This window comes from Dermochelys coriacea, chromosome 1 (assembly GCF_009764565.3).
Source record: "Dermochelys coriacea isolate rDerCor1 chromosome 1, rDerCor1.pri.v4, whole genome shotgun sequence".
Classification (NCBI taxonomy): domain Eukaryota; kingdom Metazoa; phylum Chordata; order Testudines; family Dermochelyidae; genus Dermochelys; species Dermochelys coriacea.
In genome coordinates, this window is record NC_050068.2 from 138575770 (window position 1) to 138597079 (window position 21310).

At 41.5% G+C, this 21310-nt stretch overlaps 1 protein-coding gene across 6 annotated transcripts in view; it reads right to left on the minus strand.

Annotated features, from left to right (window-relative positions):
* Nucleotides 1-338: 338 nt before the first annotated feature.
* Nucleotides 339-21310, minus strand: part of SCML2 (Scm polycomb group protein like 2) — a 135868-nt gene continuing 114896 nt past the window's right edge. For all 6 annotated transcript variants that reach the window (XM_043504447.1, XM_038387723.2, XM_043504452.1 and 3 more), the window contains 5 exons: nt 20763-20945; nt 12593-12706; nt 6618-6899; nt 5695-5858; nt 339-2685 (listed from right to left, as the gene is read on the minus strand). In XM_043504447.1, the coding sequence (XP_043360382.1) occupies nt 2560-2685; nt 5695-5858; nt 6618-6899; nt 12593-12706; nt 20763-20945 (869 nt within the window). In that variant the 3' untranslated portion in view covers nt 339-2559. The remainder of the gene's footprint in view (nt 2686-5694; nt 5859-6617; nt 6900-12592; nt 12707-20762; nt 20946-21310) is intronic.

Sequence of the window (21310 nt, forward strand, 5' to 3'; positions counted from 1 at the left end):
CGTAGGGGTCTCCTGTCCTTTTCAAATTAATGGATATTTGTGTGGAAATTTTGTGAAACATATGGTACAGCAAGGTACAGTATACACTACAGCTATAGAGTGTCACAAATATTTCAAAAACACAGATCCATCTAAGTTCATATATTAATTGCTTTTGATAAGCAGATATTGCAAGGTTATATTCCTGTAATAAAAAAAAAAACTTTACATCAGAAGTTTACATGAACTGCCAAGTTTTGCAAAATGCTGGATAATATAGCAAACTATGATGTCTGCACAAGTGTTAGTTGAAGTAGGAGTACATATACAATGTCAAACAAAATGGAGAATTATAACACTGAACAATTTTTTTTTAATTTTAGATAAGAACATCCAGTTGAAAATAAACAATTAAAAATATATTCTGTTACACCGCTTGGATCTCATGCTATAAATACAATGTAAAACTCTAGTACTATGACATTCTAGCATTTCATGTGCATGTATGTGCACACAAATTCTGTACAGATATTTATACCATAGCCATGGAGTGTATGAAAAAGAGGCTAAAACCTCATTGTTCTATATGGATGTTGTAGAAAACAGACAACCTAAACATCTTAATTTATACCAACTATTTGGACAATGCAATAATATAGTTTCAGAGCAAATTACTTCCAATGCAATTTTAAGAGAGTGTTATTACTCATTCACGTTAAAAATTCAGCATAATGCTTAATATATTGATGAAGTGTGGCATAAGCAATATATAACAAATATACTAGATATTTCTCCGTCATTGTTTTGCCCTTTCTAGATATAAAGCAGGCATGTGTGTACTGTCCATCTAAACACACATGTGCACAAAGGACATGTAAAGTAACCCAAAACACATAACCCTTAGTGTTAAATGTTTTGTGATAGCAGAGCAAAACAATCCTCAAAGACAAATGAACTTCTAAATTAAAATTGTGTTGTAGTTATTTAAATGACTACTTGGAAAGCTGAGAACTACAAAATATGATTTTGCAATATTTCTGCTAAAACCTGAGGAATATTAAGCTAGCAATAAGCAAGGCATTTTCAAACAAGAAATTTGTAAAAAATACACATTTTTTACTAGAAACTTTCATATATAAAAAGACAATAAGAAATATAATAAAACCTATCCTTTTAGGACTACATCTTCCCTAGTAAATAGTTCTTTATTCTCACTTGCACTATTACATACAGTACATTCGATTTCCTACACAGAAAATGTACATTCTTGTCCCTGATGTATACTTTATTGGCAGTAATAGCAAGCTATTTTATTATCAACACTCACTTCTGTAGCTTATAAAAACAGCACCAAGTTTTATGCAAAACGAGTATTAGTTTAAGTGAAATATTTAAATTAAAGAAGTCAAAAAACAAGAAACATCAGAACCGAAATGCATATTTCCAGAAACCATACCAGAATAAACGGCTTAGAGCTAAGTAATGATTAACCGGGAGTTTTGCATAGTACAGGGCACTCTCCTGTTTGAATCCACCCATCCATTGATTGTTCCTTACCCCCCAGGAATGGAAAGTAAAGTGGACAAGTGCTAATGAATATAGAAGTACACAAAAAATTTACTGGTAAAAAAAAATTGAATTGTACAGTTTCTCATTATCTCTGTCACAGTGCAAAGTATATTTTAAACACATTTTTAAAAAAACCAAATACATATGTACAGTATATATGTATGTACCACACTCGCGCACACACATATATATACACACACATAAGCATGAATACAAATATCCATGCCAAGTTCAGCAAAAGGATGGAATGTTTAAAATGTGGGTCTTCTGTTCCACAGAAATCTGGAAGTCCGTTCACCCCAGAACAGTTGGCTGTTTAAAATGGCCAAGAAAATGCCCCCTCCATGAAACAGAAATATTGCCTGCATAAATTGACAACATACTGTATATTTGTCCTCATAATTCACCAGAGAACTGATAACCACACTTTATAAAAGCTTATATTTGTATTAAAAACACACAAATCAAACAATTCATATGGCTATTCCCTTGATGGAAATCTGTATAGCATAATTCAGATGAATATTACTTTTCTGGAGCACCAGACAAAGAGTATTCACTAAAGAGATGAAGTCTACTGCTGCTTCTTTAAAATTTTCTTATAATGTAAAGTTTTACAGCCACCCCTGTAAAAGTTAACACCTGATGCTGTTTTTTTCCTTTGGGATTAAGCTGTTTTGGTTCTGAATGTGAATGTGTCAGTTGAAGTCTGTAGCAGAAGAATGGATTTCTCAGCACTCTGTGTGAAGTTAGTACTCATGAAAGCATTGCTTTTTAAAAAACACACAACACCAATTGGCTTTTTGGTGTGACGTTTCTAAAACAGTTGTTAGAATATTAGAATGTAACAGTCCTTTTCACTTGGTAGTAAATATTTTATCACATTTTGAGAGGAAACTTTTGCAAACTGAAGACTGTTTATGATGACAAAATATTCTTAAATAAAGAACATGTCTGTGAACCTGAGAGTTAAGTCTGATATGAATACATACATTACAGTGTCTCCACTGGCTAGTACTTTCCTTGTTTAAGTCTCTCAATATGGTAGCATAGCTTTAATGCTGGCCCCAACTTCAGTCCCATATATTTCATTATCATATCGCTCCTTAGTAACAGTAGTGCCTTTCCATCAATTTCCTACAGAAGGAATAAATACAACATACAACGGCTTTAACAGGTTACATGGTAAAATCAAAAAGTACATTGTATTAGTTTATACCATAGTAAAACTTAATATAGAGTATATAAAACAGTAATTTATTAGAATTTAATACCTCTGATGGCTATTAAAACTAAACTGATTTTTATTTAAGTGTTTTCTAAGGTACCTTTTGGTAGATACTTGAGATAATGCACAAGTCAATAATAAAAGGCATTGGACAAAACCAGATACTGTAACCAAAACAAAAGTAACTGGGCCATGAGAAAAATCCAGAAAGGAAGAGCTGATAAAGAAGGGAGGCCTCTCTAGTCAAAGATGAAATGACCCAAACACTGAGGCCTTGCACTGAACCTTGAAAACAGCCATAGGGAGACTCTGGCATGCATGCATGCAAGCGCGCGCACACACACACACACACACACACACACACAGGAAGGCAGTTACACATCATCTAGATCTGTGACACAAGACAGATCTGTGTCTAGCCTAAACCAGATGGAATGTTAGGATCAAAAGCAAGGACAATTGAACAGATTTTCACTGCCTTGAAAAGAAGCTGTTGCAGTTGGACAGGCCTAAATTATTAAAAAAAAGTATTGGCAATTCAGCGACTATTTCCCTGAAATTGCATACTGAAATCACTCTTTTTTAAAAACAGAATAAGCTGAAAAATACTATGAAATTTGGTCCCTATTCTAAAAATTTCCAGAAAAACCAAGAAGGGGAGGAGGTTTGGGTTTTTTACATCTATCTATATTTCAGTATCTTGAAGTTTCCTTTGGACCTAGCTTACTCCAAACTTAAAAGAATTTTTATTATGAACTGGTGCAGACAATGAGAAATGTTACCATTTTACACCCATTTTGCCCAGGTGTAAAGGAATACACAAGGCAGTAGAGATTCTGGCTTGTTGGGTTCATAATAAAAAAAAGCCAGACACTTCTTGGTGGGGACACTGCCATTTTGAGATGACAGTAGTTCTCTATTAGGCAGCCCATCATGTAACCACATAGTGAAAGGAAAACCAGTGAACGAAAGTATACAGGACATGCAGAGTTAGAGCTACGAACTTTTGATCCTCCTAAATATATCATCTAGCTAGTTCCAAAGCAGAGGGGCAGGAGGGCGAGAAGTGGAATACAGATAGGGACCTTAAATCTCGAAGAATTTCCAGTTGCAGGTAAATAACCCCCTCTTCTTCAAGTGATGGTCCCTATTGTATTCCACTATGGGTGACTGAAAAGCAGTACCTAAGAAGGAGGAGGGTGCGAGGGTGTATAGTAGGGCTGAGCGGAGTACTGCTAGATAGTAGGGCTGAGCGGAGTACTGCCATCCCAAAGGAGGCATCAGCAGAAGTGTCCTGCACAGGGGAATAATGTCTTGCAAATGTGTGAATGGAGCTCCATGTGGCTGCTTTACAGGTGTCCAAGAGAGCTGCCACCTGAAGAGATGCCATAGTTGTTGATTGTGTTCTGGTGGAATGAGCTCTTATTCCATTGGGGGAAGAGAGTGGGGCATGGGTGGAGGTTTGAAAGCTGATGGAGTAGAATGCAGCCAAAGACCCATTTGGAGAGTCTGTGGGTGGAGATGGTGTGCCCTTTGACTCTTTCTGTTATAGCAAATGGTGGAGCGTGCCAGGGGAGGGGCGTGGAGGAAGATTCAGGGGGACACGGCTGGGGCCAGGGCCAGCCCTGATGGGGGGTGGGGAGGGAGCACCACCCAGCTCTGCTCCTGGCCCTGGCCCCACACTCTGGCTGCCAGCCTTGGCCTCTGGCTGAAGCTCTGCTCCCAGCCCCGCCCCCACCATCAGCCCTGCCCCCAGCTTCAGCACCCTTACCCCATCCACGTCCCCTGCTCCCGGAGCTGCGGACAGAAGGTAAAACATTTGGGGACCACTGTGCTAAAGTAACAGACAGCCTCAGGGATTTCCTGTGTGGCTTTTTTCTCTGTAGGCAGAAAGCCAAGGCCTCCGAACATTGAGGAAATGGAGTCTTCATTCCTCTGAAGAAGAGGTTTTGGAAAGAACACAGGTAAGTGAATGGACTGGTTAAGGTGAACTTCCAAAACTACCTTAGGGGTGAATTTGGGGGGGGCGGTAATTGTAAAGAAAACATATCCATATGGAATACGTCGTATGGAGGCTCTGCCATCATCCCTCCAAATTTGCCAACCCTTCTTGCTGAGGCGATGGCTACAAGAAAAACGACCTTCATGCAACAGAGTGACATGGAGCAAGTAGTTAAAGGCTCAAGTAAGGCCTTGTGAGTACTGAGAAAACAAGGTGCAGGTCCCACTGGGGCTGTAAGCTTGGTCAGTGGATCTTTGAAAACCAAATAGCCCTAAGAAGGTGCATGGGATGTGCTGGTCGCCACCAAGTGGTCAAGCAAGGTACTAAGGGACAAACCTTACGTCTTCAAAGATAGGATATAGTCCAAGATGAGAGGAATAGCCATAGTCTTTGGGAGAACACTCTTTGTTGTGCCCAAGAAGGGAAGTGCTTCCATTTAGCTAGGTAACATTTTCTAGTAGAGTCCTTTTTACTATTGGAAAGCATGTCTCGTACAGCTGTGGAGCATAAACATTCTAATGATGATGCCCATCCAAAAATCATGTCCTGAGGTTGAGCGGACACAGATCAGGGTGCTTGATCCTGCCGTTCTACTGGATCAAGAGCTCGGGGAACATTGGGATAACATGCATAGGAGATTGGGAAAACAGAATTGCCCAGGCCAGAAGGGGGCAATCAAGATTACACATTACTGAGTTGTGGAGTTCCCACTCCTGGTCGACTGTGAAATGTCTGCTGAGGAAATCTGTGAGCACATTTTGCTTCCCCAGAAGGTAGGCTGCCAACAGAGTGATCTAATTGCTGATGCACCACCTTTCACTTCAAATTCAATAATAGCAGGGAAACTCACAAAAACTTCCTGCACAGATTAGTAACGTGCTCAAGTCTAGCAGAATAGAAATAGAAAATATCATACGTGTCTCCTGAAGAGTTCTGCATGGGGTGCTAAAGCCTGAGGATCAGCTTCTTTCACAAATTGCATTACTTCATCTATTGACCAGACAGAAGGATCCTTATTTGGTACTCGTGAGGGTTCCCTCTTTAGTGCAGTGAGATCAGGACCTGTTGTAGAACTTGCAGCTTAAATGTAAAACATTGGCAAAGGGAGAAATGTCATAAGTGTCAATGTAGTAAAAACACATCCTTGCAGACTCAAATGAAAGGAAAAATAAGACATTGTTAGTGTCCCGTATTAGTAGCAGTCCTCTCTCTTCTACCAGTGTATCAACCTGGCTAAGATCACTCAAATTTTTACAATTTATTAAAATGAAAAATATTTGATTTTCCTTCTAAAGTGTCACTGAGATGTTCTATTTGGGCCACAGCATGAATCTGTGTTCAGATGACTTCTACAATTGCAGATACACACAACGGTATAAGTGTTAGCACTATGTACCATCAGGGAGGGATCAGTTTGAGACATTTGGTTCCTAGCTCCCAAGACACCAGCAGCTTGGAATGTTGTGCAGGAAGGGAAGGGAACCCCTCACTGCAAATTTCAGTGATCCTTTGGCCAACTTGGCAGCAGTACTTGAGAAGCTGGAGAAGAAGCTGTAACCAGTACTGCCCAGCCAGGCAGGCTGCAGGGTCTTTGATAGCTAGCAGAGTAAAAAATCGTATGCAGGATTTCTCTGCCTTGTACAGTATTAGAGTTGAAAGCTTAAATTCTGTATTCTGAAATCACGTTAGATGGTCTGACATGTTTGCCTAAGTCTGACTCCTTGTGTGAAGTCTTGGATGTCAAAGCACTTTGCTTCATAATTCATAACCCACTGACTTTGCATACTGCTAAAAAGTAGTTAGCAATGCACATTTTAAAAGGTTAAGTGTATGCCATACCTTCAATCCTCCTCTGCATTCGATTCCTATTGACTTCATAGTAACTGCTGTTCCCAGCAGAGCTTGATGACAGCCTGTGTAGGACTGGGGCTGAGTTTGAAGCAGCAGTCATTGGCTGAAGGGAATTTCTATAATATGCTGCACTCCCTGAGGTATGATATTCAGTGGAATTTCGGCAGGTTGGGCTTGCAGGATTTACTGAATTGAGTGCAGAATCCATAGAGTCCTCAGAAAATCGGTGTTCTTTGGCAGTGCCATTTTCTTCAGTTGGCAATGTTTCTGCTACATAATATGAGTAACACAAATACTGATCTATTCAACATGTTAGATTTTTGTAACCTTGTTATTTAATTCCATGCTACTTATTTTTAACACTAACTACAATTTTTAAGCCTGTCAACAAGCTCCCCATAAAACAAGCACCAAATACAACCAGCACCATTCTCCTTCTCTTATTTAAGTAAAAGTAGTCAGTAGGAAGTTCATAAAATATATTTAAAGTTACAGCTGTAAAAAACCTGATTATTGTATAGTTTGATGAGAGCTTGAAGGTCACTTTGGATCATACAAAATTTTCAATACTTCATTTCACTGTCATTTCATTCTATACAAAACAAAACTATATCATCAACAAAGGGGGAGATTTGATTCGCTAAGAATTATCTGAAGGTAGTATCAATACATTTGCAGTTATAGGCATAGATATAGTCACCAAGAACGCATATCCACAGTTTAAACATTTTTTCTAAAACGCAGCCATTAAGCCTGTGTTATGTTTATCCTGTAAGAGATTTTTAATAGGAATAAAAGATAAACCCACAGTATAATATTTAATTTGCCTAATCTAAGCAATACAGAGAACCATCAACTTCTAATTAGAAACAAGTGTGCAATTGTGTATCTATAGATCATACTATCTTCAGATACAGCGGCCCTCTTTATGAAGTCAACAGATTGCAAACTGTTGCCACAATTATTTCCTGTATTGAGGAAAATCCTGGTATTTCAGATACTGATGTGCTAATTATTAAGAAATACTGACCACTGTACTTCACTTACACGCAGGCAACTCTTCTCTGGATACGAAAATATAAATGAAACAAATCAATTAAATACATTCTGGCTTAAGAAAGAGGTAACAATCCTTTGATAAAATTTGAAAAGGAAAGTGTTTATCAGCTAATCTCTAATCTTTAAAACATATTCTCAAACTCCACTTCAATGCTTCACAGGACTCAATGCAGAGCATAGACATACAGCTTCAGAGTCAGCTAAAGGTTGTTGCTATACAGCAACATAACAAAGTCCTTCCACCTGCCTATAGGGCTTGAGTGTTTGGTCTGTTTCAGTTTTTTTTTAAATCATGACTGTTGAAGATTAATAATATATTCTGATTAAAGTATGGCCCAGATTGGTCAATATGCTATTTGAGAAAAAGAAATTAATTGGCAAGAAATTGTTCCATTTTTTAGCAATAAATTTCTCTGCTCACATTAGACAAATCTAGCACTGAGAAAGAAAAAAAGAAAGGGAGTAATGATGAATATGGAGAAAGACTGATAATTGCTGTGAAATACGCTTCTAAAATGCATGCTCTTTACTCTTCTAGAAATTGTATTTTTTATTTATTTCCTGCATCACACCAACATCTGGAATTAAAAAGATGGTAAAAGAACCATTTTCCTGAAAACTTGTGATGTTTTCACATTTGGCTTTAGAGGTCTACCATATGCCAGACGTTCTCTTTTTCAAAACTTGGCTTAGAGGTATTCTTGAGATCTGGAAGCACTGGGTTTATTTTAACAGTGATTATTTTAACATAATCCTGAAGAAAAATAAGAAATAAGAAATTCACTCTATGGTTTAAGCAATTAATTAATAAATCCTTCTTGCTGACATAACCCAATTGCAAAATGAAGAAAGAAGGGTTTCAAGGGCAGTGTATTTGGTTACCTCTACTTAGAACACCACCTTTTTGTGACAAATATTGAGTAAAACTGGTTCAGGCCTTAAAAGATTAGACTTTCCAGAACTGGCCTAGAAGGAAAACTATTACTGTGCAAGAGATTAAAAAGTCTGCTCGACCTGCATCTATATCAAAAGGTGAAAACATCCTCCTCTTGGCTACTGAGGCCTGTATAATAATAATAATAATAATAAAAAAAAAATCGGAGGACTTGAAAAAAACAGGAGAAGCTAGAAAATGACATCATTGCTGGAAATTTCAGTATGGGAAGTAAAAAAAGGGGGAATCATAAATGAATATGTAAATGCTGAATAGAAGAGTTTGAGAATCAACTGCAGATATAAATCTCAGGATTTTTGGTTTTTAGAATAAATTAACTGGAGGGGATATACTGCAATAGGGATTAATGTGTGGAACCCTTTGGTTTAACCAGCATACAATTTCTAGTGCCTTAGAAAGGGTCCATTTTATTGCAAGGAAGCAGAGGACCCTGTTAGGAAACAAATAAAATGTTTTTTTTTTTTTTTTTAATACTCAACACGCTAAGGAAGCAGAAAGATTGTCAGGCTGCATAATGTTACATGAGACTCATATTTTACTTATCCAGATTATGCAGCCTTATCTCTGAAGTCAGAGACCTTGGAGATAATGGTGGTGTCTGAGATGAAGACTTCTTTAAGACATCTTCATGAAATTCTGAGACAGATGAGATTTTTTTCTTTTCAAGATATTAGGGATTTGAAAATCTCATGAAATAGGCCTTGGATTCACATATGCAAGGTAGGAAAGTTCACAGAAGTCAGAATTTAAGGCCTGAAGTGACATTAGATCATCTAGTCTGACGTCCTGTGTATCACAGGCCACCAACACCACGCAGCACCCGCACACAAAACCCAACAACCAAAATTAGTCCAAAGTATTACAGCCTACAGGAGACTAAACTATTATGTGCCAGAGGGAGAGGCAGGAGGTGCACCAACGTCCCTGCAATGGCAAGAAATGGATTAAGAGAGATACCCAGGTGATCCCGGCATGCTGCACAGGAAGGCAACCCCTCGCCCCCAGATCATTGCCAATCTGACCTGGGGGAAATTAATTCCTGACCCCACATATGGCAATCAGTTAGACTGACTATGTGGGCAAGAGTTAGCCAGCCCAGAACCTGAGTGAGAGAGAGAAAAAGAATGCTCCGTACCATCCTAGCACACCAGCCCACCCCATCCAGAGTCCCACCTCAAGCCATGGTCATCTCTGATGCTTCTGAGGAAGGAGAAAAAACAATCCAGAGTACACTGGGGCAAAAAAAATCTCTTCCTGACCCCCTGCAGGTGACCATCTGATACACGAAGCATGAGATTATAGGGATATAAGACAAACTGGTAATAGCCTGTGGGGACACCTGAAACATTTGTATAACTGGGCATTCAGATAAACAGAAGCGTTATTTTGAGCTGGATTCCTGCTTCAGGCTGCAAGGCAGTAAAGGTCTGGGTACAGCTGGGAAGCAAGGGGGCTGAAGAGCCACATAGGGGCACTGTTTTGCCCACTTGGCTGCTGCTGTTGCCCTTCCTAGATTATCTTTAATATTTTCCCCATGCTCACTCCATAGCAACCCAACCTCATCCATCCTTATTCACTTCTTTTAATTTATATAACTAAAAAACCTCTGGTTATTTATTTTAATTTTCTGAGCAAGAGCTAATTAAGATAGATCTAGCAATTTTCACTTTATTCCTACATTTTTAATCTCCAAGATATAGCTGTCTATTCTAATCGATCCCCTTTTTCATTCCCTGTAGGCTCTCTGCTTATTCCTAATAACCTCTTTGGGATGGTTTCTCATCCAGTTGGTCTGGAGGCTTTCTGTACAAGATTTTTCCCCTTGCTTGGGATGCAAACTGCGTACAGTTTTTGTATATTTGTTTAAAGAAATTCCAAGGCTCCACTACTTTTAGATTCCTGAACTCACCAGTACAGTTGATATTGTTAACTAAATTTCCTTATTTCTCTAAATCTGCCTTTTTGAAATAAACCATAGTTGGATGACCTGGCTTTGATTATTCCTCCATTTAATTTAAACTGAATCAACTCATGATCGCTCAATCCCAGGGTGATATAACCAGCTCAGAATAATCCTTTTTAAATCAAGATCCCCTTTCAGTGAATCTGGGATGCTCTAATGGCCCCACTTGAAGGAGACCTTGTCTAACCAGCAGTCATTTGGTCTGAGATCTGAGTGAGTTTTGGTATTTGATAGAATGGCCAAGAAGACTTTAACTGATATTTTGAATATCTGAAATAAGCTATGGAGAGAAGGCATGGACATGAGGTTTTCTTAAGTCTTGTTGGAAGTTCTACTTCCGAATCCTTGGTGTTTGGAGCAGGCTATTGACAAACAAGGAAAGTGGCCTTATGGTTCAGCATAGCAGAGGCCTATGTTTTAGCCTGAAGATCCTTCACAAGAATTTGAAAAATCTTTTAGATCCTCTGGGAATTGGGAGCAGAAGTCAAAGGTTCTTCTTAATACAGGATTAGAGTGATGCATTTGGCTACAGTAGTTAGCCACTGAGGTTGCAGCTTTTTCCCATTATTCTCCATGACTGCAAAGAGGAAACCGTCATCTAGCAGAACAGATAGCAGAAGTACATTGAGCAGATTGGAAAGAAAAAGTGTGGCTAAAAGAAGACCCTTTCCAACAGATATTCTTGGTCTTTCTTGCTAACCAGCCCATGAGCGAGAGATATGAAATTACCTCCAAGTTTTCAGTAGAAGACACTGCCCTAAAAGGCTGAGTGGGAGACATACAACGCTGGAGAATATTTTGCCTCTTCAAAACACATAAAAACCTTATTGAAAACTTATCAAAACGTTTGAAGACAACACAAATTCTGACCCTTAAATATGGCAACATTTATTTTCCCTACAGATTTTTTTTTTTGGAAATCCAGGAAACCAGACTGTATAATAAATGAACTACTGGTTCTTAAAACCTCCTTGTACTATGTAGTTATTAGACCTATATATTGAATAGGGATAGGAAAGCGATCAAGCTTATTTTGAGTGCACAAGATTCCTTACTGGATACTGCAGCTAACTGGCCTATATTTGAATCATACATTTTGGTTTGCTCCAATTTGAGCAACCCTATTTTAGTACATCTTAGGGTACTAAGCCATGTGCTATATTTATTCATGGACATACCCAGACTCCTCTAAGTCCATGTCCATTAGAAATGTCTGACTCAATTCCACAGATTTATTGTATGTATAAAATAGTATCTCCTTTTTAAATCAACTAACTTTGCTACCAATGTCTGTGTCCCCTGCTTCTGTTATTAGATTAGATGAAAAGGAATGAGTGATCTGTCTTAAATAAGCCTAGCATTTATCCGCATCTCCTCTTGCTTTCTCAATATAGTATAATGGCTCCATCTGCAGAGGAGCATAGTTCTCACTGAAGCTAGTGGGAGCTGCAGGAGCTCAGAACCTCTCAAAAGTCAGGTCACAAATCTCTAATTTATTCTCATAATCAACACTTGCAAATCTCCTGCCATCCTCACTGTCCTTTTCTGAACTCAAGTCAGGCTACCAACAGAGTGCAATACTCCAGCGGTGCAGAGAGTATGTGTATTTTACATAGTTGTTACAGTAGCTTATTTTCTATCCCATTATAATGGGATGTAGCAGCCTACTGGCTTTTTAGTAAGTTGTTGCATATTAAGCAGACAGCTTCATTCATCAGTGGTCTGCGGTGAATCTTTAAACCCTTTCCCAAAAAAAGAGCTAGTTGTGTTAGAGGCCAAAGCTCCCATTAGTTCTCCCAACATGCAATATTTGTGCCCATTCACCAATAATTACTTATACACCCCCTCCCCCACCGTGACTATGCATTCTGTCAACAGCTGATGGATAAGGCTAGGCAAAATTAATTGTACTTGTTTCTCTTTTACTTGAAATACTATAAACACAAATAACCCTCCCACAAGCTGCAACAAATACACTTACGTTACCTTCAGATGGGCGAGTGTCAGGTCTGGGGAGTTTAGGGGAGAGAGGGGCAGTGTAGGGCGGAGAATCCTGAGAATATCGTTTAGTACTTCTGTTTTCTGATATTTCCTCTTTTGCTGTCAATAGAAAAAGTTACAGTCTTTCACTTCAGAACTAATCAAATTGTTGGGGGAAAGAAGAAAGATACAAAAATGAGGTGAATGTGCGCTGTATTTACTAGATTTTAATTCTGCTCCCCATCTTGTGCGTCTTGTAATGGCTGTAACAACTCAGACAGTGCTACCTTACACCATTCTTAAACATTACCCAAAAGTCGTCAGTGATATCATCTTTCACTATTAACTTAACCTTATCAGGCAGGCTCAGTTATCACCACACAAACTTTCAGGGCTAAAATATAGTTGGGTTAGACAGTTATACCCAAGTTGGCTTGAGCTGACTTCACCCTGAAGAGAGTTCAAAACAGCGCTTCTCGCTTGACAGACAAGATTAGAGAAGCTTAATGACATATCACATCTATTTTTCCACCTTATTAACCAAATTTACAAAAATTACATCCAGATTACAGCTTGTTTTAACTAGCAGCTTCATAGGAGAAAAGAACACTACTGACTTCCAAAGGAGCACACAGGAACACTGGAGCTTCTATACAGCCATCCTAATAAGAATCTTTTGAGACTGCAGCCACGTCAAATATTTGCAGTTATGAGCTAGTGGATAGAGCACTGGACTGTGAGACTCAGGAGACTTGGGTTCTATTCCCAACTCTGCCACTAACCTGCTGGGTTACCTGGGGTAAGTCACTTTTCCCATCTGTAAAATGGAGATAATGTTACTGACCTCCTTTGTAAAGTGCTTTGAGATCCACTGTTGTTATTATACATCATATAGATGGCAGCTATACTTCTGCTAGAAATATTTAACTAAAAATCAAGAGCTACAGGAATAGGGTAAAAACAGTTCCTAACCTTTCTGTAACTGTTGTTCTTCGAGATGTGTTGCTCATGTCCATTTCAGGTTAGGTGTGCATGCATTGCATGCACTGTTGCCAGAGATTGTTCCCTCAGTGGTATCTGTCAGGCCGGTTCTAGCACTCTCTGGGGTTGCACGCTCATGCACCGGTATAGGGGTCTGGCCAGCCCACATCCTCACAGTTCCTTTTTGCCAGCTAACTCTGACAGAGGGGCAAGAGGGTGGGTCGTGGAATGGACATGAGCAACATGTATTGAAGAAAAACAGTTATGGAAAGGTTAGTAACTTTTTTCTTCTTTGAGTGCTTGCTTGCTTCGAGTGCTTGTTCATTCTATGTTAAGTGAATCCCAAGCAATACCCAAGGAAGTGGGGTCAGAGTTCACAGACATGTGGCTCACAATACTACTCTATCAAACTTGGTATCATGTCTAGTCTACAGGGTGATGGCATAGTGGGAAGAGAAGGTATGTAGATGACCAGGTCCCTGCTCTGCAGATATCTTGGACTGGGACCCGGGCCAGAAACACTGCTGATGAAGCCTGAACTCTCATCAAATGGGATGTCAAGATGGCAGGAGGTGGGATGCCAACCTGCTCATAGCACATACAAATGCAAAAAATGATCCAGGATGAAATTCTCTGAGCGGAAACCAGTAGGCCTTTCATCCTGCCTGCTATTGCCACAAAGATCTGCGTGGATTTATGGAATGACTTCATCCTCTCAATGTAGAGGGCCAGGGCGCACCTGTGTGTGCCAGCTGCTCCTCCAAATTCTTGTGCAGTTTTTGGAAGAAAACTGGCAGGAAAAAACCTGATTACTATGAAACTGAGACCACCTTTGGGAGGAATGCTGTGAGGGGGCATATTTGAAGCTGGTTCTTAAAGAACACAGTACACAGGCATTCTGACACAAGGACTCCAATTTCTGAAACCCTCCTGGCTGAGGTAATCACTACCAGGAAGGTGATCTTTCAGGAGATACAAGAGAGGGAACAATGCTAGCGGCTCAATGGGAGGGCTTGTGAGTCTCGACAGGACCAGGTTTAGATCCCACGAGGGAATGGGTTCGCGAGTTTGAGGGAATAGTCTCTCTAATCCATTGTGGGAGAAGACGAACTTTCTGTCCATCAGAGGGTGGAAGCCTGAGATTGCTGCTAGATGCACCTTGATCGATGAAATGGCTAGGCCCTATTGTTTCAGATGGACCAGGTACTCTAGCACAAACTGGAGGGGTGATCGAGTTGGTAAGAGGCCTCACTGGGATGACTACTCCGAGAAACGCTTCCATGTGGTGAGGTAAGTCGCTTTAGTAGATGGTTTTCTACTACCTAGCAAGACCTAGCGGACTCGTTCTGAACAAGCTAGCTCTGCCGGATTCAACCATGGAGCTTCCACGCTGTCAGGTGGGGGGTCTTGAGTTCAGGTGGGGCAGACGGCCATGATCTTGTGAGATCAGGTCCCTGAAGGGTGGGAGCAGTAATGGGGCTGCTACTGTCAGATCCACTAGCGTGCCGAACCAGTTTCGACACAACCAGGCAAGGGATATAAGAATAACTCTTACTTTGTCTCGCCTTACTTTCAGTAGGGCCTTGTGTACAAGAGGAATGAGGGAAATGAGTAGAACAGGTGCTTTGTCCACGGGAGTAGGAAGGCATCTGTGAACAAGCCCAGGCTGCAACCAAATAGTGAGCAAAACTGCTGACCGGTCTACAAGGGGAAACTTCCACCTCTGAAAGATGGATCTTGCTGTGTTGAGGCGAAGGGACCACTTACGGTGAGAAGAGAAAGACCTGCTTATGTGATCTGCCAGAGCATTCTGGGCTCCCAGAAGGTAAAAAGCTTTGAGGCGGATGAAGTGCTTCCCTCAGAAGTCCCACAGGTGAAAGGCCTCTTGGCACAAGGTGGACAAGTATGTTCCTCCCTGTCTATTGATGTAAAACATGGCTGTTGTGTTGTCCACGAGTACTCGCACTACTTTGCCTGCGATCTGTGGTAGAAACACCTGGCATGCTAGGTGGACCATTCTGAACTCTCTGACCTTTATATGCAAGGAGATCTCCTCCTGGGACCATAGGGCTTGAGTCCTGAGTACTTGAGGTGAGCCACCCACCGAGATTAGATGCAACCGAGGTTAAGGATACTGATGGCTGGGGAGCGACAAAGAGAATGTCTGCCCTCACCAATTGGAGATTCCTCCAGCAGTCAAGGGAAGCGAGGACTGGGGTGGGAACTGTAAGCACTCAGTCCAAGTGGCAACAGCTCAGTGAGTAACTGAGACCAGCCAAGCTTGAAGGGGAGGATGATAGTGGACCTGATTTATGATGAATTTGAGGAGCCTTCTGTGGCACAAGAAAAGACATGTGGAAATAGGCATCTTTTCAAGTCGAGGGCGGCATACCAATCCCCTGGATCCAGGGAGGGAATAATGGAAGCCAGGGAGATCATTCAGAACCTCAGCTTCTTGAAATAACTGTTGAGGCTACACAGGTCTAGGATGGGTCAGAGACGCCCTCAAATTCTAAGGCACATCCTCCACAGCCTCTACCCGAAGGAGGGCTTGCATCTCCTGGAATAGAAGTTGTTCGTAAAAAGAGTCCCTGAAGAGAGACGGGGATGGGGGTGTGTGTGGAAGAAAACTGAAGGGTGTAACCTTTCTCCACCATACTCAGCACCCAGCGGTCCAAGGTGATGAGGGACCACACCAGGCTGAAGTGGAAGAATTGGTCTGAAAACAAAGGGGGGGGCAGGATCTGGTATGGGAACTGATATAACACCCTTGAGCGCCTCTTCAAAAGTGGGGACTCCTGGGTATTTGTGTGAACCCGGAGCAAGGCTGAGGTGGAAGGAGAGGTTGCCTGCGCTTATAACACCTGTTCTGTTTCTTGGTGAAGTGGTGAAGTTGAAGTCTGAAGTGATTCCTTGAAGATACCAGGACAGAAAGGCCGTGAGACCTGAGAGCGGCCCTAGAATCTTTCAGGCCAGGGAGTTTTGTATCCATTAGTTTGGAGAAGAGAGGTTCCCTCAAATGGAAGGTCCTGAATGGACGGCTGAACCTCCAGTGGTCGTCCTGAGGATTGGAACAAAGAGCATCTTCGCACGACCACTGTAGATGCCATTGTTGTAGCAACCGTGTCAACGGCGTCTGGGGCCGCTTGGAGGGAGGCCCTGGTTATAGTTTTCCCTTCCTCAACCAGAGCGGAGAATTCCTGTTTGGACTCCTGGGGCAGCAAGTCCTTGAATTTTGACACTGGTCTCAGATGTTATAATCATACCTCCAACGCAAGGCCTGCTGGTTGGAGATGGAGAGCTGTAACCCACAAGTAGAATAAATCTTTCTACCAAACAGGTTAAGCTTCTGAGTCCTTTGTGGGTGGCGGCTTGCAGTCCTTGCCAGTCTCTTTCATTGGCTGCTGCAACCACAAGGGACCCGGGAGGGGGATGGGAATATAGGTATTCATATCCCTCGGAGGGAACAAAGTACTTTTTCTCTGCTGTTTTTGAAGTGGGGGAGCAGAGAAGATGGGGTCTGCCACAGGTATGCGACTGGACCCACAACAGCCTCATTGAGGGGTAGGGCCACCTTTGACAGGGTTGCTGCAACCAAGATGTTGATCGTGCTGTGTGAGGACTCTTTAAGCACCTTCACCTCCAGCCCTAGGTTAGAAACCACCCTTTTCAATAGCTCCTGGTGAGCTTTAAAGTTGTCCTGTGGTGCGGAGCCGCTCGGCCCCGACACAGCTTCATCTGGGGAAGAGGCGGCAGCAGCCTGTACTGGCAGGAGCCTTCCTCCTCTTCTTTTGCACCGACCATGTCACGCAGCCACAAGTCCTAAGTATGAGTATCGGGTTTGGTACCAGAATCCGTGTCCGGTGCGGCGGCAGAGGGGCCCTTCTCTTGGACACTGCCAAGTACTAACAGCTGGAAAACAGTCCCTGTACTGAGGGGAAACCCCACGAATGCAAAAAAGGCCGCTGGACCTGCATAGGCCACTGTTCATCAAGCCAGGCTCCTGGAGGGGGCCTCACATCAGGATCCGATAGAACATACTTTGGGTACTGGTATTGGCCCCTTGGTTGGGTGCACGACTCCGCCTCCAACTCTGAGAATGAGTCGGTTTGCGGGGACAGTGGCCCTCACCTCTGTCAGCCAATGCCGAGGGTCTGGGGAATGGTGCCATGGCTGGGACGACTTCACCGACATCAGCAGGGTCAGTTTTCCTCTGGTCGGTACCAGTGGACCCGGTGCTGGATAGGACCTTGGGGCAACATGCTCCCTACTGCTTGACGACCTTACCAGTGCTGGAACTTTCCCCGCAAGAGTGGGTGATACCAAGAGAGCCATCTGGTTCCCTGGCTGTTTCAAACACCTCCGGGCTGGATGACACCACTATTCCTTTGGCACCACGATGACCCTCTGGTGTTGATGGGTGGTCCTGCACCAGACTCAACAGCACCTGCCAGAAGGGTGGGGTCGACAGTGCGGTTTGCAGAGCAGAGATAGAGGAGTGGTCCAACACACGTCTCACTCTGCTGCACTCCCCAGGCTTATCCTTACTCAGTTCTGGGGAGCATCCCCTCTTCGACCGCTGTTTTTTGTGTTTCTTCCTTGGCACCAGTGAAGGGGAACGATGCTGAGAGACCCATGCCGCCGGAGAAGCACTCCGAACCAATGCCGAGGTACTGGGTGCAGAGTCTGACCGGCTTGGCTCCAATGCCAGTCTGAGTGCAGGTTCCATCAGGATGGACCTTAGCCTAGCCTCCCTGTCCTTTTTCATATGAGGCTTGAACTGGCAGCAGATCTGGCTACGCTCTTGCATGTGAACCTTCCCCAGACACTTTGGACAGCTAGAGTGTGGGTTGCTCGTTGGCATGGGCTTGCTGCAGGAGGCAGAAGATTTGAAGCTTGGAGACTGGGGCATCCCCGACCCTATGGGCAGAGGATGCCCCTCTATGCTAAATATGGGGGGGGGGGTTTCTAACCATATACACTAATAGTAAGAGAAATAAAATGAAGATAACTAAACTTGTGGAAAAAAAAGGAGGAAATAACAGAACCATTGATTGAACACACTGCCGGGGCAATATAATTTGTTCCCGTAATTGCACTGTTAAACAATAGAATACCAATTGAAATTTATTAAATATTTTGGATGTTTTTCTACATTTTAAGATATATTGATTTCAATTACAACACAGAATACGAAATGTACAGTGCTCACTTTATATTATTTTTATTACAAATATTTGCACTGTAAAAATGATAAAAGAAATAGTATTTTTCAATTCACCTCATACAAGTATTATAGTGCAATCTCTTTACTGTGAAAGTGCAACTTACAAATGTAGATTTTTTTTGTTACATAACTGCATTCAAAAAGAAAACAATGTAAAACTTTAGAGCTTACAAGCCCACTGAGACCTACTTCTTGTTCAGCTAATTGCGAAGACAAACAAGTTTGTTTATATTTACAGGAGATACTGCAGCCCGCTTCTTATTTATAATGTCACCTGAAAGCGAAAACAGGCTTTCACATGGCACTTTTGTAGTTAGCGCTGCAAGGTATTTATGTGCTAGATATGCTAAACGTTCATATGCCCCTTCGTGCTTCGGACACCATTCCAGAGGACGTGCTTCAATGCTGATGATGCTTGTTAAAAAAAACTGTGTATTAATTAAATTTGTGACTGAACTCAGAGGAAGAGAATTGTTTATCTCCTGTTCTGTTTTACCTGCATTCTGCCATATATTTCATGTTATAGCAATCTCGGATCATGATCCAGCACATGTTCGTTTTAAGAACACTTTCATAGCAGATTTGACAAAATGCAAAGAAGGTACCATGTGAGATTTCTAAAAATAGCGACAGCATTCGACTGAAGGTTTTAAGAATCTGAAATGCTGTCCAAAATCTGAGAGGGACGAGGTGTAGAGCATGCTTTCTGAAGTCTTAAAAGAGCAACACTCTGATATGGAAACTACAGAACCCAAACCACCAAAAAAGAAAATCAACCTTCTGCTGGTAGCATCTGACTCATGATAATGAAAATGAACATGGGTTGGTCCGCTCTGCTTTGGATCATTATCGAGCAGAACCTATCATCAGCATGGACGCATGTCCTCTGGAATGGTGGTTGAAGCATGAAGGGACATATGAATCTGGCACGTAAATATGTTCTGATGCCGGCTACAACAGCGCCATGCAAACACCTATTCTCACTTTCAGATGACCATGTGAGCAAGAAGCAGGCAGCATTATCTCCTGCAAATTGTAACCAAACGTGTTTGTCTGAACGATTGGCTGAAGTAGGACTGAGTGTACTTGTAGGCTCTGAAGTTTTACATTGCTTTTAAAAGGCAAACAGTTATTTTTGTATATAATTGTACATTTGAAAGTCCAACTTTCACCATAGAGACTGCACTACAGTACTTGTATCAGGTGAATTGAAAAATACTATTTCTTTTGTTTTTTTACAGTGCAAATATTTTTAATAAAAAATAAATATAAAGTGAGCACTGTATACTTGCAGAAATAGGTTCCTCATTTCCTAAACCACTACAGCCAGCCATCTATAAATCCTGGTTTCTCTCCCTACCTATGATAGACTCTACGTAGTCTCAACACCTTTGAAATGGTCACAGAAGGGAAAAAGAGAATCAGGATGAAGCATCTTTCAGTTGGGTAGAGGGGGGCTGCATTGAGTCTTATAGGGCAAACTTCTTTTACGCAGGTAATAATTATATTTTGCTGCTGTGAGTTAAATATATTTTACTATGTGCATAAATCAAGCAGATTAAATGTAAAGTTTAAACAAGATCTTCTGCAGCATCACAGTGGGATGTATAGATTTTCTTGTTTACCTAAAGAAAAGAAATTGCCTAACAATACGGTGGAATCTCCTTCCTTAGAAGTTTTTAAGGTCAGGCTTGACAAAGCCCTGGCTGGGATGATTTAGTTGGGGATTGGTCCTGCTTTGAGCAGGGGGTTGGACTAGATGACCTCCTGAGGTCCCTTCCAACCCTGATATTCTACGATTCTACAGTTTTTCCACATGTGATATAAATAACCCCATCACACTAGAACTAATTTTACTAAGAACCACAAAGTACTCATTTCAATCAATTCAAGTTGTAGGAGGACTGATCAAAAATGAATTGCACAAAATAACCATACACCCCAAAACATGTATAAATTTAGTATTACCTGGTTTGTTCCTATCATATTCCGTAGGACTATGTGCACTCCCCATATAAGGGCTGAAGGGCTGGCTACTAAAAAGATTATCACACTGCAGACTATGGCAGAGCTTCTCCAAGAAACGCAGGACAAACGATGCACTGTTTACAGAAGGAAGATTGATGGCATGTTTCTCCCCGTCAAAGGTGGCTGTGAGTAAGAAGATGATGTCAGACACCATCCAAACACGAGAAAGTAGAGTACAACACCACCACTAACTAAAATATAATACATCTTGCTTTGATTAAAACAGTGTAGAGGTAAAAAGAGAGGTAAACAATTTTTCTGGTATCTTATGAGACTATTTAGCAAATGTACCTTCAAAGGGACAGATGCTGATCTCAGTTACATCTGTATAAATTCAGATTAGCTCCCCTGATAGAAATTAAACATTGTCTGTGTTATTTGCTTATTGAACAGCTGGAAATAAAACAGAAGACAACTTTTATAGTACTTGGGGGTTTTTGAGGGGCCTGATTTGTTAACATGAACTGCTCATACTCGTCTGTTGCAGA